This window comes from Cucumis sativus, chromosome 7, assembly GCF_000004075.3.
Source record: "Cucumis sativus cultivar 9930 chromosome 7, Cucumber_9930_V3, whole genome shotgun sequence".
In the NCBI taxonomy this organism is placed as follows: Eukaryota; Viridiplantae; Streptophyta; class Magnoliopsida; order Cucurbitales; family Cucurbitaceae; genus Cucumis; species Cucumis sativus.
In genome coordinates, this window is record NC_026661.2 from 13,196,466 (window position 1) to 13,219,239 (window position 22,774).

Consider the following 22,774-nt stretch of genomic DNA (forward strand, 5'->3'; position numbering starts at 1 on the left):
TTCATTTTTATAGATATGGCATTTGTGATATTTACATCAAAATATATGTAAAAACCTTATATATGATCTAATAAATTAATTCTAAAATCTATGTCTTTTTTTAAAACAATTTATAACCTATAATGGAATGCCCAAAGTTTTCAGATAAAAGTTTTGCAAATTATAAACAAACTTTTATATATAAAAAAAAAGTTTTTGACCTAAAATAATTTACCACATGCATGACATGTGCAAAGAATATCTACCTGTCCTTGTGAATTCTCTCTCAGATTTAAATATTTTTCGGTTAAATTACTAGTTTAATCACCACCAAACTTTGAAGTTCATAAATTTTAACATAGTGTAGTCCTTGAGCTTTAAATTTTGATGTTGAATCCTTGAATTTTGGACTACAAAATGGTTCCCCTCGTTTTTGAAGTACTCCAAAGGTCCAAAAATGAATCAATTAGAACATGGTATTACAAAAGAGAATAGAGATCTCTTTATCTGAACATTCCATAATGGGAGTTGTGAAGCAAAATAAGCTTCAGACCCTTGGCTCCTTCTGCTCCTTTCGATGACCTCGACCAGCATCGGTCGTACCGTTCCCTCAACACAATATCATCGGGGCAAGACCATGTCAGGCCCCTTGGAGAGCTCTCGGCCCACAAGAACCTCTCTGAAAATGGATTCACTAGGCTCTCTCTGAACTCTTTTGCTGTTTCACAAATTAGTCCCTACAAAATTAACCAAACAAGGCATGTCTTAAGAAATGATTTGAAAAATGTCTTCTGAAATTATCAGGATTGACTTTGTCTACATTACAACTTACATCAAATACAGCTTTTCCACAGAATTCAATCAATATGAAATAAGAATATAGTAGTAAAGAAAACTTGGGTTGAGGAAAGTGGTACCTCAGCCATGGATTTTATTTTTAGCGTCACGTCGTCGCTTATAAGAACAAGTTCTTGTCCATGTTTCACTCCCCTCCTAAAGTAAAGTGCACAATCAAGGATATGATCTTCTGGAGTTGGTGAAAGAGCTTCCATGAAACTTCTCTGCTTTATTGATTGGATTGAGCTTGTTCTCCAGAATAAACTCTGACTCCTCCCCTCAGTATATGGAGATTGAGGAGTAGCAGGAGGCGTCACAGGAGCCACGCCTTCTTCTGAACTCTGAACATGAATCCACCACCTTGTTTGCACCATACAATCTTCTATCCATTGAAGAATTGAAGCTGCCTCTGTCCTTTTTCGAAAGAGGCTTCCGTGTCTCCTCAAGCTGTCCAGCTCCCTTATGACTGATTGAAAAAGATTAAAATATATTAATCATATGAACAAGCTTTTGATGAATAGATCGAGCAAGACAAATAATGTGTGAAACTTCTTGAGCTCTTTACCGATGCGTGGAACGATCAATTGTGTCCCTTGGAGACCTTGTAAAAGCTGTAGTGACTTCATCGATTCCTTACTCAGAAGAGAATCAGTGTCCACAACCATAGTCCAACACTTCTTTTCTTCCACAGTGAATTTATTCTGCAAAGAAAGATTTATTAAACTTGTGTTCTTTATTAGAATTGTTTGAAAGCATGTGGTAAATAGTTGATAAACTGACCTTCACGGCCCCTGTGCAAACAGATGTATTACTCTTTCTGGCAGACTTCTTAACTAAAGCAGCCTCCAGTCTCTTCTTTCCGGCAACATTTGACTGCAAAGATTGAAATGGAGCCCGTCCACCTCCTCCTTTCTTTGTCATTGTGTTTTCCTGTTCAAGCCTCCTCTGACAGAATTGTTTTGACAGTTTCTGTTCTTGGAGAACTCTGGGAGTTCGGTTCTCTTTGTCTGATTCTTCACTTAGCTCTTCTTCTAGTTTGATTTTATGTCTAGACTTGAAAATTGATGTTTGGGACTTGGATGACCTGAAGCAATTCCCACTGTCTTCTATGCTAGCCTTCTTTTTCAACGATTTCATCAAAAGTGTGTTTGGTGTGAAATTCTCCTTGTCTGGAGTAAAGATTTCTTCCTCCTCATCATCCAAATGAGCAAGAGTATTTGTTCCTGATTTCTCTCCTACTATCTCATGATTAAATTCATCTGTTAACAATGTCCCTGCTTGATTTGTTCGACTCACACCTGTCTTGATTCGAGGAAAACTAGTTGGTTTACCTCTTCTTAACCAAATGTTTCCTCCCATGGCTGATGCACTCTCCTTGTCTTCTATGCTAGCCTTCTCTTTCAACGATTTCATCAAAAGTGTGTTTGGTGTGAAATTCTCCTTGTTTGGAGTGAAGATTTCTTCCTCCTCCTCATCCAAATGAGCAAGAGTATTTGTTCCTGATTTATCTCCTACTATCTCATGATTAAATTCATCTGTTAACAATGTCCCTGCTCGATTTGTTTGACTCACACCTGTCTCGATTTGAGGAAAACTAGTTGGTTTACCTTTTCTTAACGAAATGTTTCCTCCCATGGCTGATGCACTCTCCGATCTTATGGGCAAGGTCAAGTCCAAGTTCTCATGTGGTGTCTGGCATTCTTTTTCGACTGCAATCTCTGGGGGAACTTCCTCGTCTGGAAGAGATGAGTAAACATATTCCAACGCACAAGATATAAAACTGGACTCTGAGAGTTCCTCCCTATGTTCATTATCTTCCCCTGGTATGCTGCTTTTGCTTGGTTCAAGCATTTCGAGTCTTCCATTATATGTTTCTTCAACGCAACATTCAACATTATGTGTCATTGGCGAGTTTGATGTTACCTCGGACGTGGACTTCACAGGACTATCATTTTTGGGTTCCAATAGGCAATCCAGAAAACTTTCGGTTACCTGCTGACACAGAATGTTGAATGTTGCATAGTCTGGAGTAGCTTCAGTATCATCAACCACAGATAAGATGTTTGATTTATTTTCCAATGCTGGCATATTACAAGACGAACTCTTGCTTTCACCGTCAAAGAATGAAGACATGATGATGTTTTCAACATTGAAAGACAGATTCTCAGCTGAAAGATGCAGAGAAGGTTGTTGAGGGCTCTCAGTTTTACTGTGGCACAGTTGCCTTCCATACAGAGAATTGCTTGATATATTTTCCATTGGTATGTTCCAGATTCCACTAGTATCATTCCATTCAAACATACTACTCGAGGAAATCTTGTTGTCATTCCCAAAGAATGAAGACATGATAATGTTTTCAACATTGAAAGACAGATTCTCTGCTGAAAGAGGCAGAGAAGGGGGTTGTAAACTCATTTCCAACCCTTTTAATTCATTTCCAAAAGGTTTGCTTAACAAACTAGTTTCCACTTGTTCACATTCAATTCTCAAATCACTCACACTTTCGACACGGTTGACTAAAGGCACAGCCATTTCTTTAACTTCACTCAATGGAGGTGCTAAAGGAACCTCTTTCATCATCTCCGTGTTCCAATTCTCATCAGGATATAGTGGCTCAATACTATCAAAAACTGAATCCACCGCCCTTTCTTTATTTTCATCCAACAATGAAATCTCCTTCTGCACAACAATTTATTTAATAAAAAAAGAGAAAAAAATCATACTCAATTCAGATAAAGAGATTTCTATTCTCTCTTGTAATATCATGTTCTAATTGAGTCATTTTTCGACCTTTGGAGCACTTCAAAAACGAGGGAGCCATTTTGTAGTCCAAAATTCAAGGATTCAACATGAAAATGTAAGCTCAAGAACCACACTTCTTAAAATTTATGAACTTCAAATTTTGGAGATTAAACTAGTAATTTAACAGAAAAATATTTAAATCTGAGAGAGCATTTTCACAAACACCTTACAGGCAGATATTACCTCGCAATCCTTCACATCCTTCTCCTCTACAATTGCTACTTCATGTTCCTTCATTTCTTTAGGACCTTCAAAGTCATAAGCGCAGCTCAAAGGAACCCAATGAAGCCTATAAACTCTGCTCGAACCACCAACCCTCAGAGTATCTCCTTCCTTCATCTCCACTTCATCCCCAGTTTCAATCCTCTTCCCTGAAACCCATGTTCCGTGCACTATACAAGACCCAAATCCCATTAAAATCCGTAAATAGCTGAAACAAACAAGAAATGGAGAAGGGTATAACAAAATTAGGAATTACCTGACGATAAATCCACAACAAAAATCTTCTGGGAAGAGGGGTTTGAATGGATTTGGAGATGGAATCTGCTAATGCTTGGATGTGTGAGCATTATGTTGCAATCCGGGTGTCGTCCGAGGGTTATTACCTCCTCTTTCTCTCGATCTGCAACATTGTTGACAATGAAGATGTTCTTGAGAGTTGCGCCGTTCTTGAGGACGGTGAAGACTGGGACTTTCAACTCGTTTCGATCTGGGGTTTCTTCTTCCCTGCCAGGCATTTTGGAAAAAGACTCAGGTCAGGGTTCTTCGATTTTCTTGAGAGGGAAGGAGACGAAATGGATTTTTGAATTTTGTAAGCACCGAGTGGGAGAGAGGAGAAATGAATTGGATTGATGTTGTTTGTTGTTTGGATTTATGCTTTTACTCGCTTCTAATTTGAATATTCGAAAAGGCGACCGTTGAGTAATTATTTAACGGTTACGAAGCACTATTTTTCTTATTCATCTTTAGGGCAATCGCACGTATGGCAATCTACACAAACTTATAGCAAATTACATACAAGTTAATAAACATATTAATTGTTATCTCTAGTGGACATCAATAGATATATATCAACCATACTCCATACATTGTTCATTAAATTATTAAATTATTAAATTATTAAATTATTTGCATCCTCATTTGTTATTATCCTTACTTTAAAAATTGTTTTAAATGATAAAATTGTTTAAAATATATAAAATAATCTACACTTCGAATACATACTATTTATAAAAATTTCACATTATTTTATCTACCTAAATACCATTAGGCTTGTTTACTTAATTATCATTAAATTAAAATACCCTATCTCATTCCACATCCTCACAAATTTCTCCATAGGGACCAGGAGGGGAATTCCGTGGAGATCGGGTTCCGTGCGTGTATGTAACATACAGATTTTCTTTTCTTTCGGGTGGAGCAGGGCCAGGGTTGAAGAATGCAAAATGGAAATTATGTGTGACAAGCTTGTAAATCCCTAAACTCAAATTGTCCCCCACACAATTTTCTTATTAATAGTCTATAGATAATATACATAGAAATTGTTCATCAACGTTAAACATAAAAATAGTATATAAGCAATACATATATATGGTTGCTTGTTTGTTTGTATGCAATGAATTTTGTGTTATCATGGGTATTGAGTTTAGGTTCTAATTATGCAACTAGGCTAGGTGGCTAAGTTAGGGTTATGCGATACAAGGGGGTAATGTCTACTTATGTGTTGCTTACTTCCAAAAATTTGTCAATTGCGTACAAGTTTTTTCCTCTCTTGTCTAAGTGTAAGGGAAAATAGAGGTTTCATGGGTAAGTCAGGATCGAACACAAGGAATCTATGTTGCCTATGGTTATAACGCGTAAGTGAACTTTATACGGTGACTGTACAGTATTGTCATATTCACAATATGAACTATCCTAATACTAACTACACTACGTGCGAGGAGAACAAGATAGATGTGAATATGGTGGTTATATTGCGTGATGTGAAGTGGTGGTAGTCCCTCAGGTTCTTTCTTTAAGTGTTGGAATTCATTAAATAGTTGTTGTAACTTCGGTTCCACAGCCTCAGGTTGTTCTTTGAACTTATTAACAATAATCAGTCCTAGGAGGTCTTGTTCCAGTTCTTTGAGTAGCTTTTTCTCACTAATAGTAATGAATAGATGCCTATCAATTTTATGGTGTTTTGTTCCTTCGCCATTTTTTCTTGTTAATGGGAGTAGAACTACTTTCTTTCCCATGCACTGAAATTCATACGTGTTTTCTCTCCCCTTATGTAAGGTTCAAGCATCATGTTGCCAAGTCCTTCCTAAGAGAAGGTAACACACGTTCATCTCAATTACATCACATACAATTTGATCCTTGTATCTACTTCCAATGAAAAGAGGAACTGTGCAAATTTCGTTGACAATGGCTTCACCTCCCTTTTTCACCCATCCTATCTTATAGAGATTTGGATGAGGTTCCACTTTCAAATTCAATGCAGTTACTAGTTTCTTTGCCACAAAGTTCTCACTACTTTCATTGTCAATGATCACATCACATACTCTCCATTTATTGTACACCTTGTTTTAATTAGACTGTGGCGTTGTGGGTTTCTTTCTTCTTTTGGGGCAATGAGGACTCTTTGGATGACACAAGAGATTCTATCTCCATCATCAGCTTCAATTAATTCAGTCTCTTTTTCCAGTTCCTTGCTATCTTCGATTATCAAATCATCTTCTTCATTTGTCAATGCTATAGTTTTTTGCTGGGGGCAAGTATTAGGCAAGTGACCAGATTGGCCACATCGAAAGCATTTGCCTAATGAGGGTCGAGTGAAGTTGTTTTGGGCCTTGCCTTTGTTCACAACTTCCTTCTTTTTGTCATTGGCTAAGTTTTGACATTCAACCTCATTTCCTTTTCCTTGCGTTGAAGTTGAAGGTTGATCATATGCTTTACTAGAATAGTTTGGTCTCTTAGTTGAGGTTGCCTCCCAAGTTGTCTTTTGACTTAAGTTCTTGGTTCGAATAACATTCATTTCTTCTATTGTTTCTACAAAAGAGATTGCTTTCAGATAGGAAAAGAAATGGTTGTAGCTTCACATTTTCTTTGATATCAAGTCGAAGACCCCCTACAAATCTTGCAATTCAATGCTGTCAATTTTCACTCAAATTTTTCCTTGCACTCCAGCGATGGAATTCTTCAATATAATCGGCTACTGATCGAGTACCTTGGCTGCAATTCTAGTACTGATTGTACAAGGTCTGTTTATAATTTGGGGGTAGGAATCGCGCCTTCGATAGGTTCTTCATCTTTTCCCAAGAGCAGATGGACTGCTTTCCACATCTTTGTCTATTGATCTCCAGCTAATCCCACCACGCAGAAGCACCAACTCGAAGTTTTAAGGCTACTAAATGGACTTTCTTTCTTTCATTCGGGAGTATCCATATAGTTTAAGAAAATTTCAGTGTTCTTTACCCAATCCAAGAAGGATTCTATGTCGTGCTTGTCACTATAAGTTGGAAGATCAATCTTCATCTTTGTAATCATGGTATACTTCTTTTCGTGTGTCATATCTCCTATTGTTTCGCCCCATTCGCATTTCCTCGTTGAAGTTCCAAATATTCCCATGTTCATCGCCACTCGAAGAATCTTCTTCTTGAAGTTCTTACCATGCTTCTTGATCTTCTTGAATATCTTCTTCAAAATACTGCCGCGAAACATCACCAAATCTCCCTCTATGGACACCCTGTTGATTATTGAAGTTCCTATGGTTTTCTCTTGTAGCTCGTCGGCCTCGTCTGTTGCCAAAATTGTGGTTATTCAAAACATTTGCTTCAATTCGCGACAGCGCTGGTGGTTCATCCATTCATTGATTCAGAACTTCAAAATCCTCCAACATCCTATCAAAATTTTTATGAAGATCTCCCAAGGATTCTTCGACGGCCAGCAATCGAATCGTTAATGTCTTTGGGGAGAAGGCGGCAATTTTCTCCACTTCTTCTTGCACACAGTCATCCCCCGCACCTAGGTTTATTGCTCTTCGGCCAGCCATTCGTCCCACAAGATCGAGACTACTTTGATACCACTTTGATGTAATTCAAAGTAGGACATATTTTCCAAATGAATTCTCTACCCTCCAAGACTAAGAGATGAGGTATTTATTAAGAGGTTTGAATGAGTTTGTTACAAGGTAGTTATGGAAAAGTTGTTACAAAACGGTTAGAATGGTTAACTATTTAACTATCTTATTCTACTTATTACATCAAACACCCACTAAACTGTACATACAAATTCATTAAAACATTGAAGTCCTAAAATCCCTTGATAATACTATATTCTATTTATTCTTTTTATAGTCATGCTTATGTTTTACTTATTTATTTATAAAACTTTTCAATCTTTCAGAGATATTTTCAAACAAAACTTTAACGGTTTAACATTTTTATTTAAAGTTTAAGGTCATTGTTTGAATTTTTGAAAAGTTTAAAGGCATTTTTAATACAAACTATAAAGTTTATAAACATTTTTTATAATTTAACCGGACATCAATTAAAACCACTAGTATAACTATTACATGAAAACGCAACGTTTGAATGTTACTTTAGTTATGTACGTCTACTTTCAAAACATTCATTTTGATTTCTAACTTCACTTCATTATTCGTTTTATAGTCTCATGACAATTGTACATAGTCTATAGTTGCAACATCCCCAAAACTTTTAATCATGAAAATTAAATTGTCGTAGTTACACAATAAAACTTTTTCATACAAACATAGTCAATGAATCAAACCATATATAAAAAAAAAAAAATTAAACACTTCATATTCATTTCTTTGAATTGTTTGATTTGGAACTTCAAAGTTTAGAAATCCAATTGAATCTTCATAAGGTTTAGCAAACTAGATAGGAATTCTAAGCCTACAGTTGTAATTAAGCAACAAAGAGTTTCAAAATTAGAGACTCGAAAGTATGACTGTGTAGTAGAGGGTAGAGCTTTCTTTGGAATTAAAAATAATATTACATAGAAGAATAGAGAAAATAAACGAATCCAAAATACCTTTCAATTATTATGAAATAATAAAAGTATTTCTATACACAGAACTGAAAATAAACTATTATCTGAAACCTCTCACAATTTCTACAACTATTTTAAAACTGTCCTCTGACATTAACATGCTGTTACCCTTATATATTTTCACATCCAAAAAGAACAAACCCTTAAAAATTTTCCTTCAATTCATCTCATAACAACAATCTTCTTCTCCTTCACCCATAAACACTACCAAGCACACGAATCAAATCGGAAAATGGCATGTTATACCTTATGCATACACTAGCAGTGATTGTTTTTCTTGAACTTCAATCCATGATGATTATGAAAAGCTTCGGATATTGTCGACTCTATCGATGACATCCAAAGCTTTCATGCGGTCAATATCAAAATCAATAACTGGGACGGAGTTAGGCCTTCGAAGGGGGAAGGGATCCTTTTTGTTTTCATTGGTTGGGGAATGGTTGCTGCTTTTACTTAGCCTATGGTGCTTGCTTAACCTGGTTTTTGCTGAATCAAATTCCTGACTCTTGCTTATTCCTGGAGTAAGTTTCCTTTTACTCACATATTGAAGCATCTCTTGGTCTTCTACAGTCAACGTTGGAGATCGAGAACTTGGTTTCTGGTTCGATAACTGAATGGTCCGCTGATTTGGGGATCTAATTGGGGATTTGACGGGAGACCTTATTCCTGTATTACAAGCTCTAGCTTGGCTGATTAGATGGTGAAGCCATACTACCAACTCAAGAATGTAAGATTCGGTCTTTTCTTTATCTGCATGATAGAGTGTCTCAATCCTTAGTAACTCACTCTGGCCGGAAGGTTTTCGGTTGGCTTCAGCCCTGAAACAACAAAATTTTTGGGTTAGTAAAAGAAAAAACATGCAGGATGTGGAAATTATGATACAAGAAAGCAGCATGTACAACTCACCCTGTATTTGCCCATTCACCAACCCAACCAAATCCATGATGAGCCCTGAAGAACAAGAAGAAAAAAAGATATCAACCACAAAACCTTAGCCGACCACAACCCGACTTCCAACTGCTATGGAAACCCAAGTCCAAGAGCATCAAGAAGTTCAGATTATTTGTCAACAAAACTGGTAATATATAATGTACATTTTGAGGATTTTTTTAAATCAATGTAAATAAAAGTACGTCCTACCGAGAAGAGCCGATATAGTTTTGTTAAGAGGAAAAAAGCCTCCTATTAATGATAATAAAGAGACTAAAGCTCAAAGAAAAACTACATCCTACCGAGAAGAGACGAGATAAAGTAATAAAACTCAGAGACCTTCACAAGAACATGTATGAAATTCATGAAAAAGTAACAATAATAAAATAAGAAGAATAGCTGCTCTAGATCAAGGGTAAGTGGTTATACTTGGTAGTGTTATTGGCAATGGGAACAAGCCAATGCAAGGTTTTCTCCATCTCGGCTTTGATTTGAGGAATTGTAAGCTTCATACGTAAATTCAGAAGATTAAGAATGGCACAAGGCAAAACCAATTAAGTACATTATTTTAACAAAATAGTACGATGAACTTTCTCTTTAGTAAAATACCTCTTCCTTGGGCTGAAATAACTGTAGTTTCGAGCGTAATGCTGACTTTATACTGGGAGGTAGTCCTTGATATAAAGCATCCCTCGTATTTGGAGGTACAGAACTTGATCGAGATACCTGATTTGAAAACATATGGTAATTCAGATTGCTTTTGGTTTTTTTTCTACACACGCACACAAAAAAAACAAAAACCATTCGTAGCTCAATTCAAAACCAGATATCATTGCATATAGTTCAAATTAAGTAAATTAATTGTGTCCAAGTGTCCTAAGCCATGAAAGCACTCCACAAGGCATCAATTATTTTCTCTATGAGCCGGAGGATGACTTTGTTAAAGAGAAGGTATCCATCCCTCCGTTTGAATTATTGCATTCTGGGCATTTCATCAATCTAATATGCCTGGGTTTAAAACTTTAAACTGCATCCCAAATTTGAGATGGATTAAATTTTTGAAAAATAAAAAGCTAATAAAAGAGAGTAGATCCAAAGACAACTCAAGAAAAAAGAAAAGAAGACTTTTTTTTCTTGTTCACTCTGTTTGTTGTCTCTCTTCAAGCTCACAATGTTACAATATTTGATTTCATTTTACAACTATAGAAATAATAGGTATCTGTACTAACATTATTTGATCTTCATATTGATTCTCTATATTTATGTTTTATAAATCCATTTAGTCACCCCACCAACTTGATGAGTAAAACTCCCATTGGTATGTGTTTCTATGCCTGATTGAATTTAATTGATCTACAGGCGAACGTATCAAAGGCTATTCCACTCGAAGCGAACTAACCAGGCCAAACCTCTGGATGCGGAAGAAAATTGAGTATTGTAAATCAGCTTTCAAAGAAAATGAACTTGATATATTTTCTCTTAAATAAGGACTTTTGGTACTCATTCACCCTTTTGGACTACAACCAAGAAGTATATTTTGTAATATTCATGACTTGGATTGGGAGGATATCTCAATTTCCTTCCAGTGAAATTGGGTTTCCTAATCATTGAAGATTATTTCAAACCAAGAAAAAACCTGCTCCAAAAATGCCTAGGCTACATGTGGATAACAAAATTTGCATCATGTGAAAACTGAAAAGCAGGCAAGAGGAGCAACAACTATAGAAAATTTAATTTTGGGAGCTGATGAATTATTATTACTCACAAGTGTATCAATTTGACTAATAATATTTGCATAATGCAAAGCGAGACCAGCAGTCCCTAACTTTTTGTGGTTGCTCTGAGAACCTTTGGCTGGTTTATCATCATCTACAAGATCCCATAAAAAAATATAATAACATGAGCAAAGAGCACAGCTAATTCAAAATCAAATGTATAGCAAATCAAATAATGAAACAGACAAATAATTCAACAATAGTTAATATTGAAAAATAAAGACGAAGAAAGAACACAAGATCTACGTGGAAACCCTAGTACCTCTTGTTATTTTCTGATAATCACAAAGGTACAAAAGGGGGAAAATCTATAAGCAACATGAGCCTAATCAAAAGAAAAAAAATTAGGGCAAAGTAAACCTTAACTACCCATGGGCTTTCATCAAGGCCCAAGCCCACTATTTCTAAGAATTAATAATCAGAAAAAAGCCAAAACAATGTTTGGAGGGAATAAAGCAAGAGAATAAGATTCCATTGCAGCCAAGACAAGCCACTATAAGTCCAGAATCTATCTTTAGTAACAAGAAGTCTTTTTTCTTAAGGAACAAGAAGAAGTCTTATAATGCTATTTTAATGAAAATTTAAATAAATTCCCTTAATATACAATTAGAGCGTGAACCACCCGAATTGGTTGAAAATGATGAGACGTGTGGGACAGAGTTGATCAAAATTTGGAGGATAGATTTTTTAATCTTGGGGTTGCAAATAATGTTATAAAAGCTATTAAGCCTTACAAGTAGCCTTGAGAGTAATTTAATCTTGGGGTTGCAAACAATGTTATAAAAGCTATTAAGGCTTACATGTAGCCTTGAGAGTCGATACTTACGTGTTTGTTGAACCATAAGAGGTTTGCACTTCTCATAGAAGAGGCTTAAGTCTTCACAAAAATGCATTGAAGCTTAAAATCTCTGCGTTTCACCTAATTATTAAGAGATTAGTAGCGAATTGCCTAGTTTTTATTAATATTATGGTTTGAGGAGTGAGAATATGAACTAGGACTACCTTTACTATTGTGACTTGACATTGATGGCAAATTTATAGTATAAGTCAATCCTGTAGTCGTGATGATATTAAGTGAAAATTGTGGGTTGAGTTTTCTTTTCACTTTTATAAGAATGATATAAGAACAGGAGTTAAGGTAATATTCTAGGTTAATTCCCTTTTTACCCCACTTATAATAAAATTCTAAATAGGAGCATTCCCCTCTTGTATAAAAAAATATCTTAGAGGCCTTGAGGCTACTGAAGCTACACCAATGATCGTGTTTGGTTGTACTTGATCATAAAAATTTAGGATTAGTAAAATGTTTTTAATTCACTATTTGAGGCTTAAACTTCATACCGCCTCAAAGTTTACGCCTCGACTCTTCAGGAGGAAAAGCTGAAAGGCGGTCTTTGGCCTTTTAAAACATTAGATGCAAATGTTGAATTTGTTACTCCTAACAAGTTCAATGTCAGCCAACCAAGCATTCAGGAACTAACTCTGTATCTTCACTACTAGCGCTGACAGCCGAATCCTTGCTTGGATCCGAACATTCCTACCATGATATAAAGGATAAGCAGGGAGAAATCCCATGTGCCAGTGCCACCTTGCCAAGCAGCCTCAAGGAAGACACAATGAGAACCACCCTTAGCCCCGGCCCACTCGACTCGTCCAACCTATGCTACTCCCTTGAAACCACGTGTTTACTCTATGGCTTGCTGGACCAAGCTCCATAAACCCTCAAACCTTTTTTCACTTTCTTTTTAGAACGTTTATTTATCATTGATTAGGCTTTTCATATTTGGGCTTTTATTTGTCTGGTAAAAGCATAAGCCCAAAGCTTTTGAAGCTTTAACCCAAACTTTATTTTTTAATTAATTTTACTTGGTTGCAAATGTACTTAGCGTTAGTAAAAAAAGCCTCTTAACTCTTGACAACATGGGTGTGTTTCTTCAAGGAGCCAAATGCTCGGCAATATAGGATTACAATTACTGAGTGAGTATGAACCACGCCATTTTGAGTGGGTTTGAGTGGCTTTCAAGCGGCAAGCACCTCTTAGCAGGATTCCTTTGTTCCCTGTGTCAATTAAATGTTTGATTGGGAATGGTTCAAACACCTATTTTAGAAGGATTCTTGGGTCGGTAATAGGCCCCTTTTGTTCTTTGCTTCTACAGCTTTACCATTAGACAAGTAAGAGGATACATTCAATAGCCTCTAAGAATTCCTTGTCATTTCTGACTAAGTGATTTGTTATGGGAGAAGATTCTTCTGGTTTTGGGTCCACAATCCAGTTTGAGAGTTTCTCGTGTAGTTCACTTTTCTATATCCTTTACTCCCCTCCCAAGGTGTCGCAGCATTTCCCTAGTAAATTTTAAATGGGAGAGTGAACACTCAAAACCATTTTCAGAGACAGTATTCTCTTGTGCGGCACCCACAATGATGCATCGCAGATTGCTCACAAAGTACCTTGATTGTTTCATTGGGATTCCCCATTTGCATTTTACTTTTGAAGTTGGTTTTGCAGGATTTCAATATTGTTTTAACTCATAATAGAGGTTGATGTTCTATGTCAGGAGGTAGAAAAGGGGCCAAGAAAGCTCTGAAGCAGGTTTCAGAGTCGATTAAGTTTATTATTTTTTATGCTGTCTGTTAGATATTTTGTAATTACCAGCTTGGTCTCATTATTTTGGATCGCCACTCTTGTAGCTGGTGTTAGAGTTCCTTTAGGTGGATATGTTTTGGTTTTCTTTTATGGCCTTGTACATTCTTTCATTTTTCTTGATGAAAGATTAGTTCCTAATTAAAATAAATAAAATAAAATCTGATTTGTTTTGGGTTTCAAAGAGAATTTTTGAAGTGTCATTTTTCCACCTCCGATACAAACAAACAACTAAAAGTGAAATTATAGGACGCTCATGATGAAAATTCAATAATATACATGCATTTTTTTGGAGCACCTACTACATACTCAAAACATACTGGAATCTCTACCCTCTGTACCTATGGACAATCTTGATTGTTTTTAACAAATTTTAAGTTCATAACCATGGGTATCAAAGAACTTGTGGGAATCTCTACCCTCAGCTAATTCACGTGCACAACCACCACCTAGCCTCCTAACATTTGAGGTTGAGAAATTCGTGGGGCACAAACTTCACAGTTTGAACTCTGATCTCAAAAGGCGAACACTTAGAAAAAATATGCTATTTTCCTTTTTATTGCTGAAATTCTTGAAGACCAATTTTAACTTATACAATATGATAGAAACCAAAGGGATTAAAAACAAAAATAAACTAACTCAAGGTACTTGGACCCTCATCGTCTAATATTACTCAAACCTAAACCAAGTAAATGAATTTCCTACCTGCATTCTTTCCCAGCAGTCACTTCTTTTAACAGATTCTTCAAACTCCTTAGTTAATTACTAATATACCCTAATATTCCTCTGTTCTCCAATGACATTCATGTCAGAATAAACATAGCCTCCCTTCCTACCTTCACTTATTAGGAGAAAACACAGAGTAGCATTTGCTAAATTACCAACAAGCTATTCACCATATGTCAACAAAAGAAGAAAAAGAAGAAGAATGGAAGAAAGAAAGCAAGCAAGCAAGAAAATTGGTCATCTTTTAAAATGCGTACCAGCACTACCAAAGGCTTCCCGAATCTCCAAGTGTAAGTAATGCACTATGTCCACAAGTTTTTCCATCACCTGCGAATTCATGATATTCTCTTACTTTTCCCATCACACTGAAATAAAGGCACCTTAATGTTTGTAAATACATGTTCTGGTAATTTTCCAACGAATCATCTTTTATAGCAACATCTACTTAAAAAAACAAATGTTGATTTTATTTTAGTACTATTATTATTTCAGGAGAGGAAACATTTGATTGATTATACGAACTTATACAAAAAGGGGACGTTGATTTGATCCCATCCAAGAAAAATTCATTTGATCCCATAGACAGTTTTATATGAGTTATAACCATTTGCTACCTCTTCCAGTATCCTGGCCCAGAGAGATCTCTTCTTCAAACTCCGGACATGCTTCTTTTGGTTCTTTAACTCAGCCTTTAAGATTGAAATGCTATCTCCTGTATGCCAAAGTAATATTCAACAAAGTGAGCAAACTCAGTCTACTATTTCACAAAACTGCAATTAACTACAGGTTATTTTACCTCAAACATACACACACTTTCGAGAGATAAAATACTGAAAAAGATTAAACAATAGGCCAGCCGCTAGAACATTTTATACATCCAGCCCAATAGAAATTAAGATTCAGAAGACTATAGCGTCAAATTCTTTTTATTTTTCTGGATAAGAACTATATAAACACAAGAACTACCATCCCAGTAGCCAGTACCCCAAGTTTTTCTGAAGTTTGACAAGCATGGCCTTCAACTTGAAAATTGCTATGGTGCTAGAGGCCATGCAAGAAACGATCTACAAAAATCAGAGAGCCCAACATAATCAAAGTCACTGATTACCTCTCTGAGCAGTGTTGGAGTTATCCTCTTCTTGAAGCTTGCGCCGGTAATCTTGTTCAAATCTGTCTAAGGCTTGTAACTCATGATAAAGTTCCTACAAACAAAGAAAATATTTAACAAATTTTTAAGTAACATAAAAAGGAAAGCAAATACCATTGACCTTGGAAATGAAAGGTTCAAAAGTTCAGATACAAAGACCAGAGTTAAGGCTACAAGTTGATGCTTTAATAAGCTTTGGAATCAGGGATACAGAAACAACTTTATGAAGGTCTAGTACATAAATATTTTTTCCTGTATGAAGGTCTAGTACATAAATATTTTTTCCTGTAATCGGGTTACTGATCCACCGAGAGGTGAGTAGCCTTAACCATATGTTACAAAGAACCTTGAAGGTTCTTCACTCGGCCAGGGGAGACTCTAACCACCTCTCCTTTAATGAAACATATCTTTTTTGCTATAATAGAAACTCCACAAGGTGATTTTGTCATGGAAGTCACTATGTACGCAGAAAACGCAAAACGGGATGTATACTGACATAAGATGTTTTTTCTGAATTGGGCAATGTATGAACCACTGTATTTATGCGTTCTAGCCAATTGAACAAGGAAACAATTTTACTAAAGAAAGAAAATTTTCAAAGCTAAAGTGCAAATTAATCACAAACAACATCCAGAAAGCAATTAAAACAAGTTATTAAATATTACAGAAAATGTGAGTTTTACAGCTTAAAATCAAATCTGTTTTTTTTTTACAAGAGCTTAACATCAAATCCTTGGATACAAAGAAAGACCAAACCCGTTCTTTAACACCAAAACTACTCAAGCCAACCCTCAAACAACATTAACCACTAATTTTACAACACCATAACGAAGAAAACTTCTATAGTAAAGGTTTAAAACAGAATTTAATTCCTTACAAGAACTAAATTATGCTAACAGTGCTACGGTTTTTAAAACCAAAGTTGATCTCATCACATGAAATTCGGTAATGTACAATAAAAGACCACCTCAAACAGTAATATATGATGGTAATGCCTAGAAAAAGTGAGACCAGGAATTTTTTAACTCATTTGAAAACTATGAACAGGAAAATCTGTTTTGCACAGGAGAACAGGTTAGTCTTAAATATGTGCAAAAGCCTGATAATAATTAGAACTAAAGATCCTCATTAGGAAAGGATCATAAAACAAAGTTTCACAGTTCATGGCTTCCCAAAGTGTAGGAACATCGCCCTTATCCTGTTACATATTGCAACAATCCCATAAAAGGATGTCTAATAAGGATTATGCCTATAAAAACTGAGAATACACAAAGAAACAATATGATATTGACCAGTCAAACTGTTGCACATTCAACCATGAACAAAACAACAAGCAACCTAATGCAATTTCTATGAGAAACACTAGATAGTTTAGTACAAAATGACAAAATGCTATCAACGTCCTACTTGAACTTTTAATACAAAGAATGAGGTGGAGTAGGCTAATTGTCTTGGAATCAAATAAAAAAGAAATCTGAACCAAATAAGGATTGGATCTGAAATGCAACAAATAGACAAGCACACATGGATTATCAATATCAGCTGTTAAGCATGTCTGTAATAGTGAGCTCTCCCACCAGTGGAAAACTGTTCAGTTGCAGATGAAGAATATATCACAAGATATTAAGTCCTAAACAATATTTTAAATAACTTGAGACACCTATCTGTTGTAACTCATAAAGAAATTGATGATTTGGTAACTGTTGACACAAAACTGTAATAAGTACAAGAGAGAAAAGAGAGTATATATTTACAACAGGAAACCTATATATACTCACTGCTGTGTAGTGTACATATGTCATCATCTGCTGCATTACTGCATTGGCATCATCCTTCAATTGCTTTTGTTGTGTAACTTCTGAACCAAACCTAAAGACAATATAAAACAATTAGAATTTACAATTCTAAAAATATCATAATTTGGAAATCAGGAAAAATTTGGGAGGCTAGCTTTCCATCAGATATTACTTTTCAAAATAGCGGTGCAATTGGTGCCACTGAGGATCTTTGCATCGATTGCCAAAGCGAATCACTTCACAAGTGAAAACTTTCAGTTCTTCTCTGCCAGAATTCATAGAAGAGAATTACTCTTTTCACAGTTTTGACTTCAAACAATTATCCAGACAATAACAATAGTATAATAAATTAACAAAATTTTGCTAAACTATCCACCTCTTGTCTGCTGCTGCAATTCTCAAGAGTTCATCCATGTCTCTTGATATTAAATTTTGGACCCCTTCTGATGGAAGCACTTCCTCCTTTAAAACTCTGATGTTACGTTTTGAGAGGGATTGCATTAGACTAGACCCCTTCACAATGGTGTTGGCAACTTCAAAAGCTAAGATTGAAATTTTGTTCCCCTTTGTTGCCACCCCCGAGGTGAAACCACCACCAAGGTTTAAGCTAGTCACACTACTACCAAGTGTATCCAAAACATCGACAGCCTTTCCAAGCCCAACAGTACCTGCTCTGCCTATAAGAGAGCTCATTTCTGAAACCTATATTACAAAGTGATTTCTTTTTTTTAGTTGACAGAAAAAATGATGTGATAATGTTAATTTTTCTACTACCAAAATCTGGCTCCCTAGAAGACCAAAACCATAGGTTCAAATATAGAACTTACATGAAAAAAATTCAGTGAACTATCTCTACTGATAATTTGAAAATTACAAAGGACATGTGCATGCAATGTTTCAGAAGAGAAAAATACACTTGGTAGAGTAAATGGGTGTCAGCACAATTAACCAACTCCTGTGAAACTTGACTCATCATTGCATTGCACTCTTGCAGAATGCGATACCCAAAGCCTAAGTGGCTTTATCTTTTCTTAATAAGATGTTTGGTTCAATTTCATGGGAAACTTTTAATAAAAACTATCCTATAAAAACATGAAACTATATGGAAGTGTGACATTCTATGTAGTCATTTCCTGAACAAAGATGGAAGAAACAGTCCTTATAAATATTTTTGCTCATCTGTAAATAGAATTTCATAGAAATTAAAAGCATTTATTTAAACTGTTCCACTACTTGCAAGAAGAGGTTGAATAGCTCCAAGTAAAACCTAGGTGCTTTTACCTTCGCAACAGCATGTCGGGACTTGGTTGATCTAGATTTTTGAGATAATGTTCTAGATAAGCGAGGAATTCCATCATTGATATCATCCAGTCCATATGGAACCACATTAACCTCTGGGAACGAAAACGGTTCTCGCAACGACTTATTATCATCAACAGCAGGTGGCGTGGAGTCAGTATTTTTCGAGGTCAGTCCATGAGACTGATAAACCATCCCCGACTCATTGTTAGAATGACCATTTGCATTGGTGAAACCCCCTTCACCAATATGGCCACCAATATCATCTGAAGTGGTTCTTCTTGTTCTCGAACAAACTCCACCCATTGTGTACAAAAACAAATTATATTTCTCCTGCGTCCACAATTTCCATACAAAGGCGAATATTTGCCTCTTTATCTTTAGAGATGAGGCAAGTCCTTACTGAAGCAGAAAACTAAATATCCACACAGAAATCCTGCCTCGATTAATTTTTATGAAGTTGACCTTTTCCAAACTGAACTTCTGCAAACATTGACAATCTAAACCGCAAAACTGAAAACCCCTGATGGACCCAATTACCACAAAACATATCTCGACCAATTTTAAAGCTCCAACCCATCCACTATAGGCATTCAACTGTGAATCCAAATACAAACAACAGAGTACAAAGATCAAGAATCCAAATAAATATATGGAGAAGCAAAATTAGGAAGTCATCACCAAAACCTATATTTCAAAAAGCCGATATGTATCCTCAAAACAACGTAAAAAAGCAAGAAACACAATGATTAAAATGAAAATCACTAAAGCAAGTCAAGTACAGTCATAGACTCATACTAAAGATCTACACCTCAGCTCGTAGAAAAAAAGCGTAAAATCAGTAAATTAAGCATGTTTTAGAAGCAATAAAAGCAAAAGAGCATACAATTGGCAGGCGTAGATGGATCTAAAAGAAACCCAGATTAAAAATCCGCCGGTAAGTGAAACAAACACCAAAAACAAGCGATGAAAACAAAAGGGTATGAAGAGAGGATGATCTTAAAGCGATATAGAGTGATGAATCAGGTGAATGAGAAGATTGGGAAGAGAGAGAGAAAGAGATAGAGAGAGAGAGAGAGAGAGAAGGGGGGAAAGTCCAAAGAGAAAGAAAATGAGAGAGTAGAAATGGAAATGGAAGAAAACCCAGTTGAGAGAGAAAGTCAGGGAAGGCAGCTTTCAAAAATATAAAGGGAAGAAGTCTGAAAGTGTATAAATGGGGTGAGGGGTAGAAGGAGCCATGGTTGAAGAGAAGCGGGTCTGGTCAAAGCCCCGAGAAGCTCACCCAGCCTCCATTGCTTACTAATTCCAAAAAATTAAAGAAAAAAAATCGTTTCTTTCTCTCTTTCTTCTTTAAAACTCTTCAATCCGTCATTTTGGTGGACTTCTCTCGCTTATTCCATCAAAACACTAACCATCCTCCCCTATGGCGCGTGTTCTACACGTGGACTTCCTTCTTCTTCCCATCTTCCCACCTACTTTTTTTTTTTTTTCAAAAATAAATCTCAATCTAAGTTTTGATTCGTACATATTACCTCCCATGGAGGTCCAAATCTAGCATTAGGGCTTGCATGTGACATTATACGAGCATCACAAATTTTAACTCACTAGAACATAAACATAGAATCGAAAAGAAATCGAAGTACTTAATGTCACACTCGCTCCCAGATCCTCTAATCTAGCCTAAGAAAAAGTGTGAAGCTAGCTAGTATTGTCCTACTCTCACAACACTTAGTTTAGTAACACCTTACTAATTTACTAACTCAAAAACTTTAACAACTATATAAAAACATATATCATATCATATATATATATTCATAACTAGAACATATGGTAAAAATTGCATGGTCATGGTCACTTAGCTCGTCTTATGTCATGGTCAATACTTTTCAATTTTGTAGCATCGTAAAATTACAGTCAATCACGGTTAACCTCAAAGAAAAATTGTCTTGATCTACTTTCTTTTTTACCCTTTGAAACTTCATTAGACTTCATGCAAGGTTCCTTCGTTATAAACCATCATAACTAACCCATGGGCAACTTTCCACTCTCAAAACTCCCAGACATCCATCCATCTGAGCATATCGAGGTTTAGATATTGTTGAGTCTATACCAAAGCAAAGGGGCATATCGAGTGTGAAGGGATTAAACGTCTTACGTAATGGAAGATTTTACAAAACCTTACACTCAATTTAATTGAGAAATTAGAAATATAATACATTGGAAGTTATTGAGAAATAAACATACAATAAAAAATGGCTAAACATGCTTTTGAACTAAAAAATAGAAATTATAGAGAAGAAATCTTGCTCTTGTTTTCGACACTTATTTCTACCAAATGTCAATTGGGAAGTCGCCATCACTTGGAACATCACTTGGACAAATTTTCTTTCTTTCTTTTTGTGGAAAGATAGTATTTTATGATTTTCTTTTATGGAAGAACTATGACGGACTACTATTCTCCTTTTTAACTGGTTAAATGCACGAAAGAGAAAAAGCATAAGAGAACGTGGTATTTATTTTTTAAAAGGTATTGTAATACAATGCATGAGAAATGAGATTTGAACCTAAGACCTCTTGTCTTCGAGTAAATATAACTTGGCCATGAAATTCATTTTTAATAAAATAATAATTAATATTTTATTTAATAATTAATTAAATTAATAATCAATTAGATAAACTAATTTAATTGTCTTTTAGTGATTTTATTTTATGAAGCGTAAATTGTTTGTAGAATTTTTCTATTTTTGAAAAAAATCCCTATAATTAATTTAATTAATTAATTAATTAGTTTACCAAGTTAAACATCACATATTTAACTTAATTTACAATTTGAATCATATTTAATTGTATCTATAACCTATAGTTTTAATTTGAATCATATTCAATTGGAAACAATTTGAATTGTAACCTATAGTTTTAATGTGTATCATATACACATCATTAAAACTTTTACCTAAAATTTTAATATGAATCTAATTCACATTAAATTAATATTTAAACTCATTCAAATATTTTATTTTCTCATTAATTAATCTTAATTTTAAATTATATCTAAAATTAAATTTATATAATAAAATTTAATTAAAATATAAATTTTATATTATAATGTATCACCATACATTATATTAATTTCCTAAGTAAATTTGAATATTTCAGATCACATTCAATATATAATAACTTCAATATCATTTATGAGCTAGGAAGAGGACTTGAAAGATGACCTGATAAGCTTACATATCAGAAGCTAGAGAGTTCATCGGATAAACTCACTAAATATATTAATCAATATTTGTTAGTTGTGTGTACACTCCACTAGATACTCACAGAACTCTTCTCACTATAAATATATTTTTGTATCCATGAATATAAACCAAAATCAACAAGTTAGTCATTCATAAGTGTTTGTAACACAACCTGGGTCAAATTATCGTTTTACTCCTAAGTTACTTCTTAGTCCTTAAATATCAATACTTCTCTAATGAACAACATGTTTATGGTCCAACCAATAAACATAAACCTCTCTCGTGTCATAGAGAGGGCAAGACCCTTTGTGCAAGTCCCAAAGACACCATTTAAAGGAACACTCATATGTTACCCTAAAGTTAGAAAAAAGTAAATTTCATATTGTGTGATTATGTTTTCAGCTCCCCAGTCGTTTTGTCCCCAAACTGGTAGGCTTATTAAGTCGACAATCTGACCACTCTCACTCATACAAACCAAAGGACAATGCCTCGTGAATAGGAATTCATAATACACTCAAAATTAAGACTAAGTTACCTAGGTC

The 22,774-nt window shown here is 35.2% G+C and overlaps 2 protein-coding genes across 2 annotated transcripts; both read right to left on the reverse strand.

The window, feature by feature from the left end:
- Window positions 1–268: 268 nt before the first annotated feature.
- Window positions 269–4,507, reverse strand: LOC101215438 (FHA domain-containing protein PS1). The gene is made up of 6 exons (XM_004139710.3): window positions 4,097–4,507; window positions 3,802–4,010; window positions 1,597–3,495; window positions 1,382–1,517; window positions 897–1,282; window positions 269–716 (listed from the first exon to the last, which is right to left on the reverse strand). The coding sequence occupies exons 1-6, from the start codon at window positions 4,353–4,355 to the stop codon at window positions 483–485; spliced, it is 3,123 nt and encodes a 1,040-aa protein (XP_004139758.3). The 5' UTR covers window positions 4,356–4,507; the 3' UTR covers window positions 269–482.
- A 4,131-nt stretch (window positions 4,508–8,638) lies between these two features.
- Window positions 8,639–20,344, reverse strand: LOC101220504. Its single transcript, XM_004139656.3, has 13 exons — window positions 19,877–20,344; window positions 18,973–19,587; window positions 18,068–18,393; window positions 17,864–17,956; window positions 17,674–17,764; window positions 15,857–15,950; window positions 15,363–15,460; window positions 15,006–15,075; window positions 11,372–11,475; window positions 10,216–10,332; window positions 10,036–10,112; window positions 9,583–9,627; window positions 8,639–9,494 (listed from the first exon to the last, which is right to left on the reverse strand). Exons 2-13 carry the CDS (start codon window positions 19,294–19,296, stop codon window positions 8,975–8,977), a joined length of 1,959 nt encoding a protein of 652 aa, XP_004139704.1. The 5' UTR covers window positions 19,297–19,587; window positions 19,877–20,344; the 3' UTR covers window positions 8,639–8,974.
- Window positions 20,345–22,774: the final 2,430 nt, after the last annotated feature.

Excerpts from the sequence above, each read along its gene's own strand:
- LOC101220504 (XM_004139656.3), bottom strand. The coding sequence starts at position 19,296 with ATGGGTGGAGTTTGTTCGAGAACAAGAAGAACCACTTCAGATGATATT. Across the intron at positions 18,394-18,972 it reads CCCGACATGCTGTTGCGAAG|GTTTCAGAAATGAGCTCTCT; the intron begins GTAAAAGCACCT and ends TTTGTAATATAG. Across the intron at positions 10,333-11,371 it reads TTAGTCAAATTGATACACTT|GTATCTCGATCAAGTTCTGT; the intron begins GTGAGTAATAAT and ends TTTTCAAATCAG.
- LOC101215438 (XM_004139710.3), bottom strand. The coding sequence starts at position 4,355 with ATGCCTGGCAGGGAAGAAGAAACCCCAGATCGAAACGAGTTGAAAGTC. Across the intron at positions 3,496-3,801 it reads AGGATGTGAAGGATTGCGAG|AAGGAGATTTCATTGTTGGA; the intron begins GTAATATCTGCC and ends ATTGTTGTGCAG. Across the intron at positions 717-896 it reads AAATAAAATCCATGGCTGAG|GGACTAATTTGTGAAACAGC; the intron begins GTACCACTTTCC and ends TTAATTTTGTAG.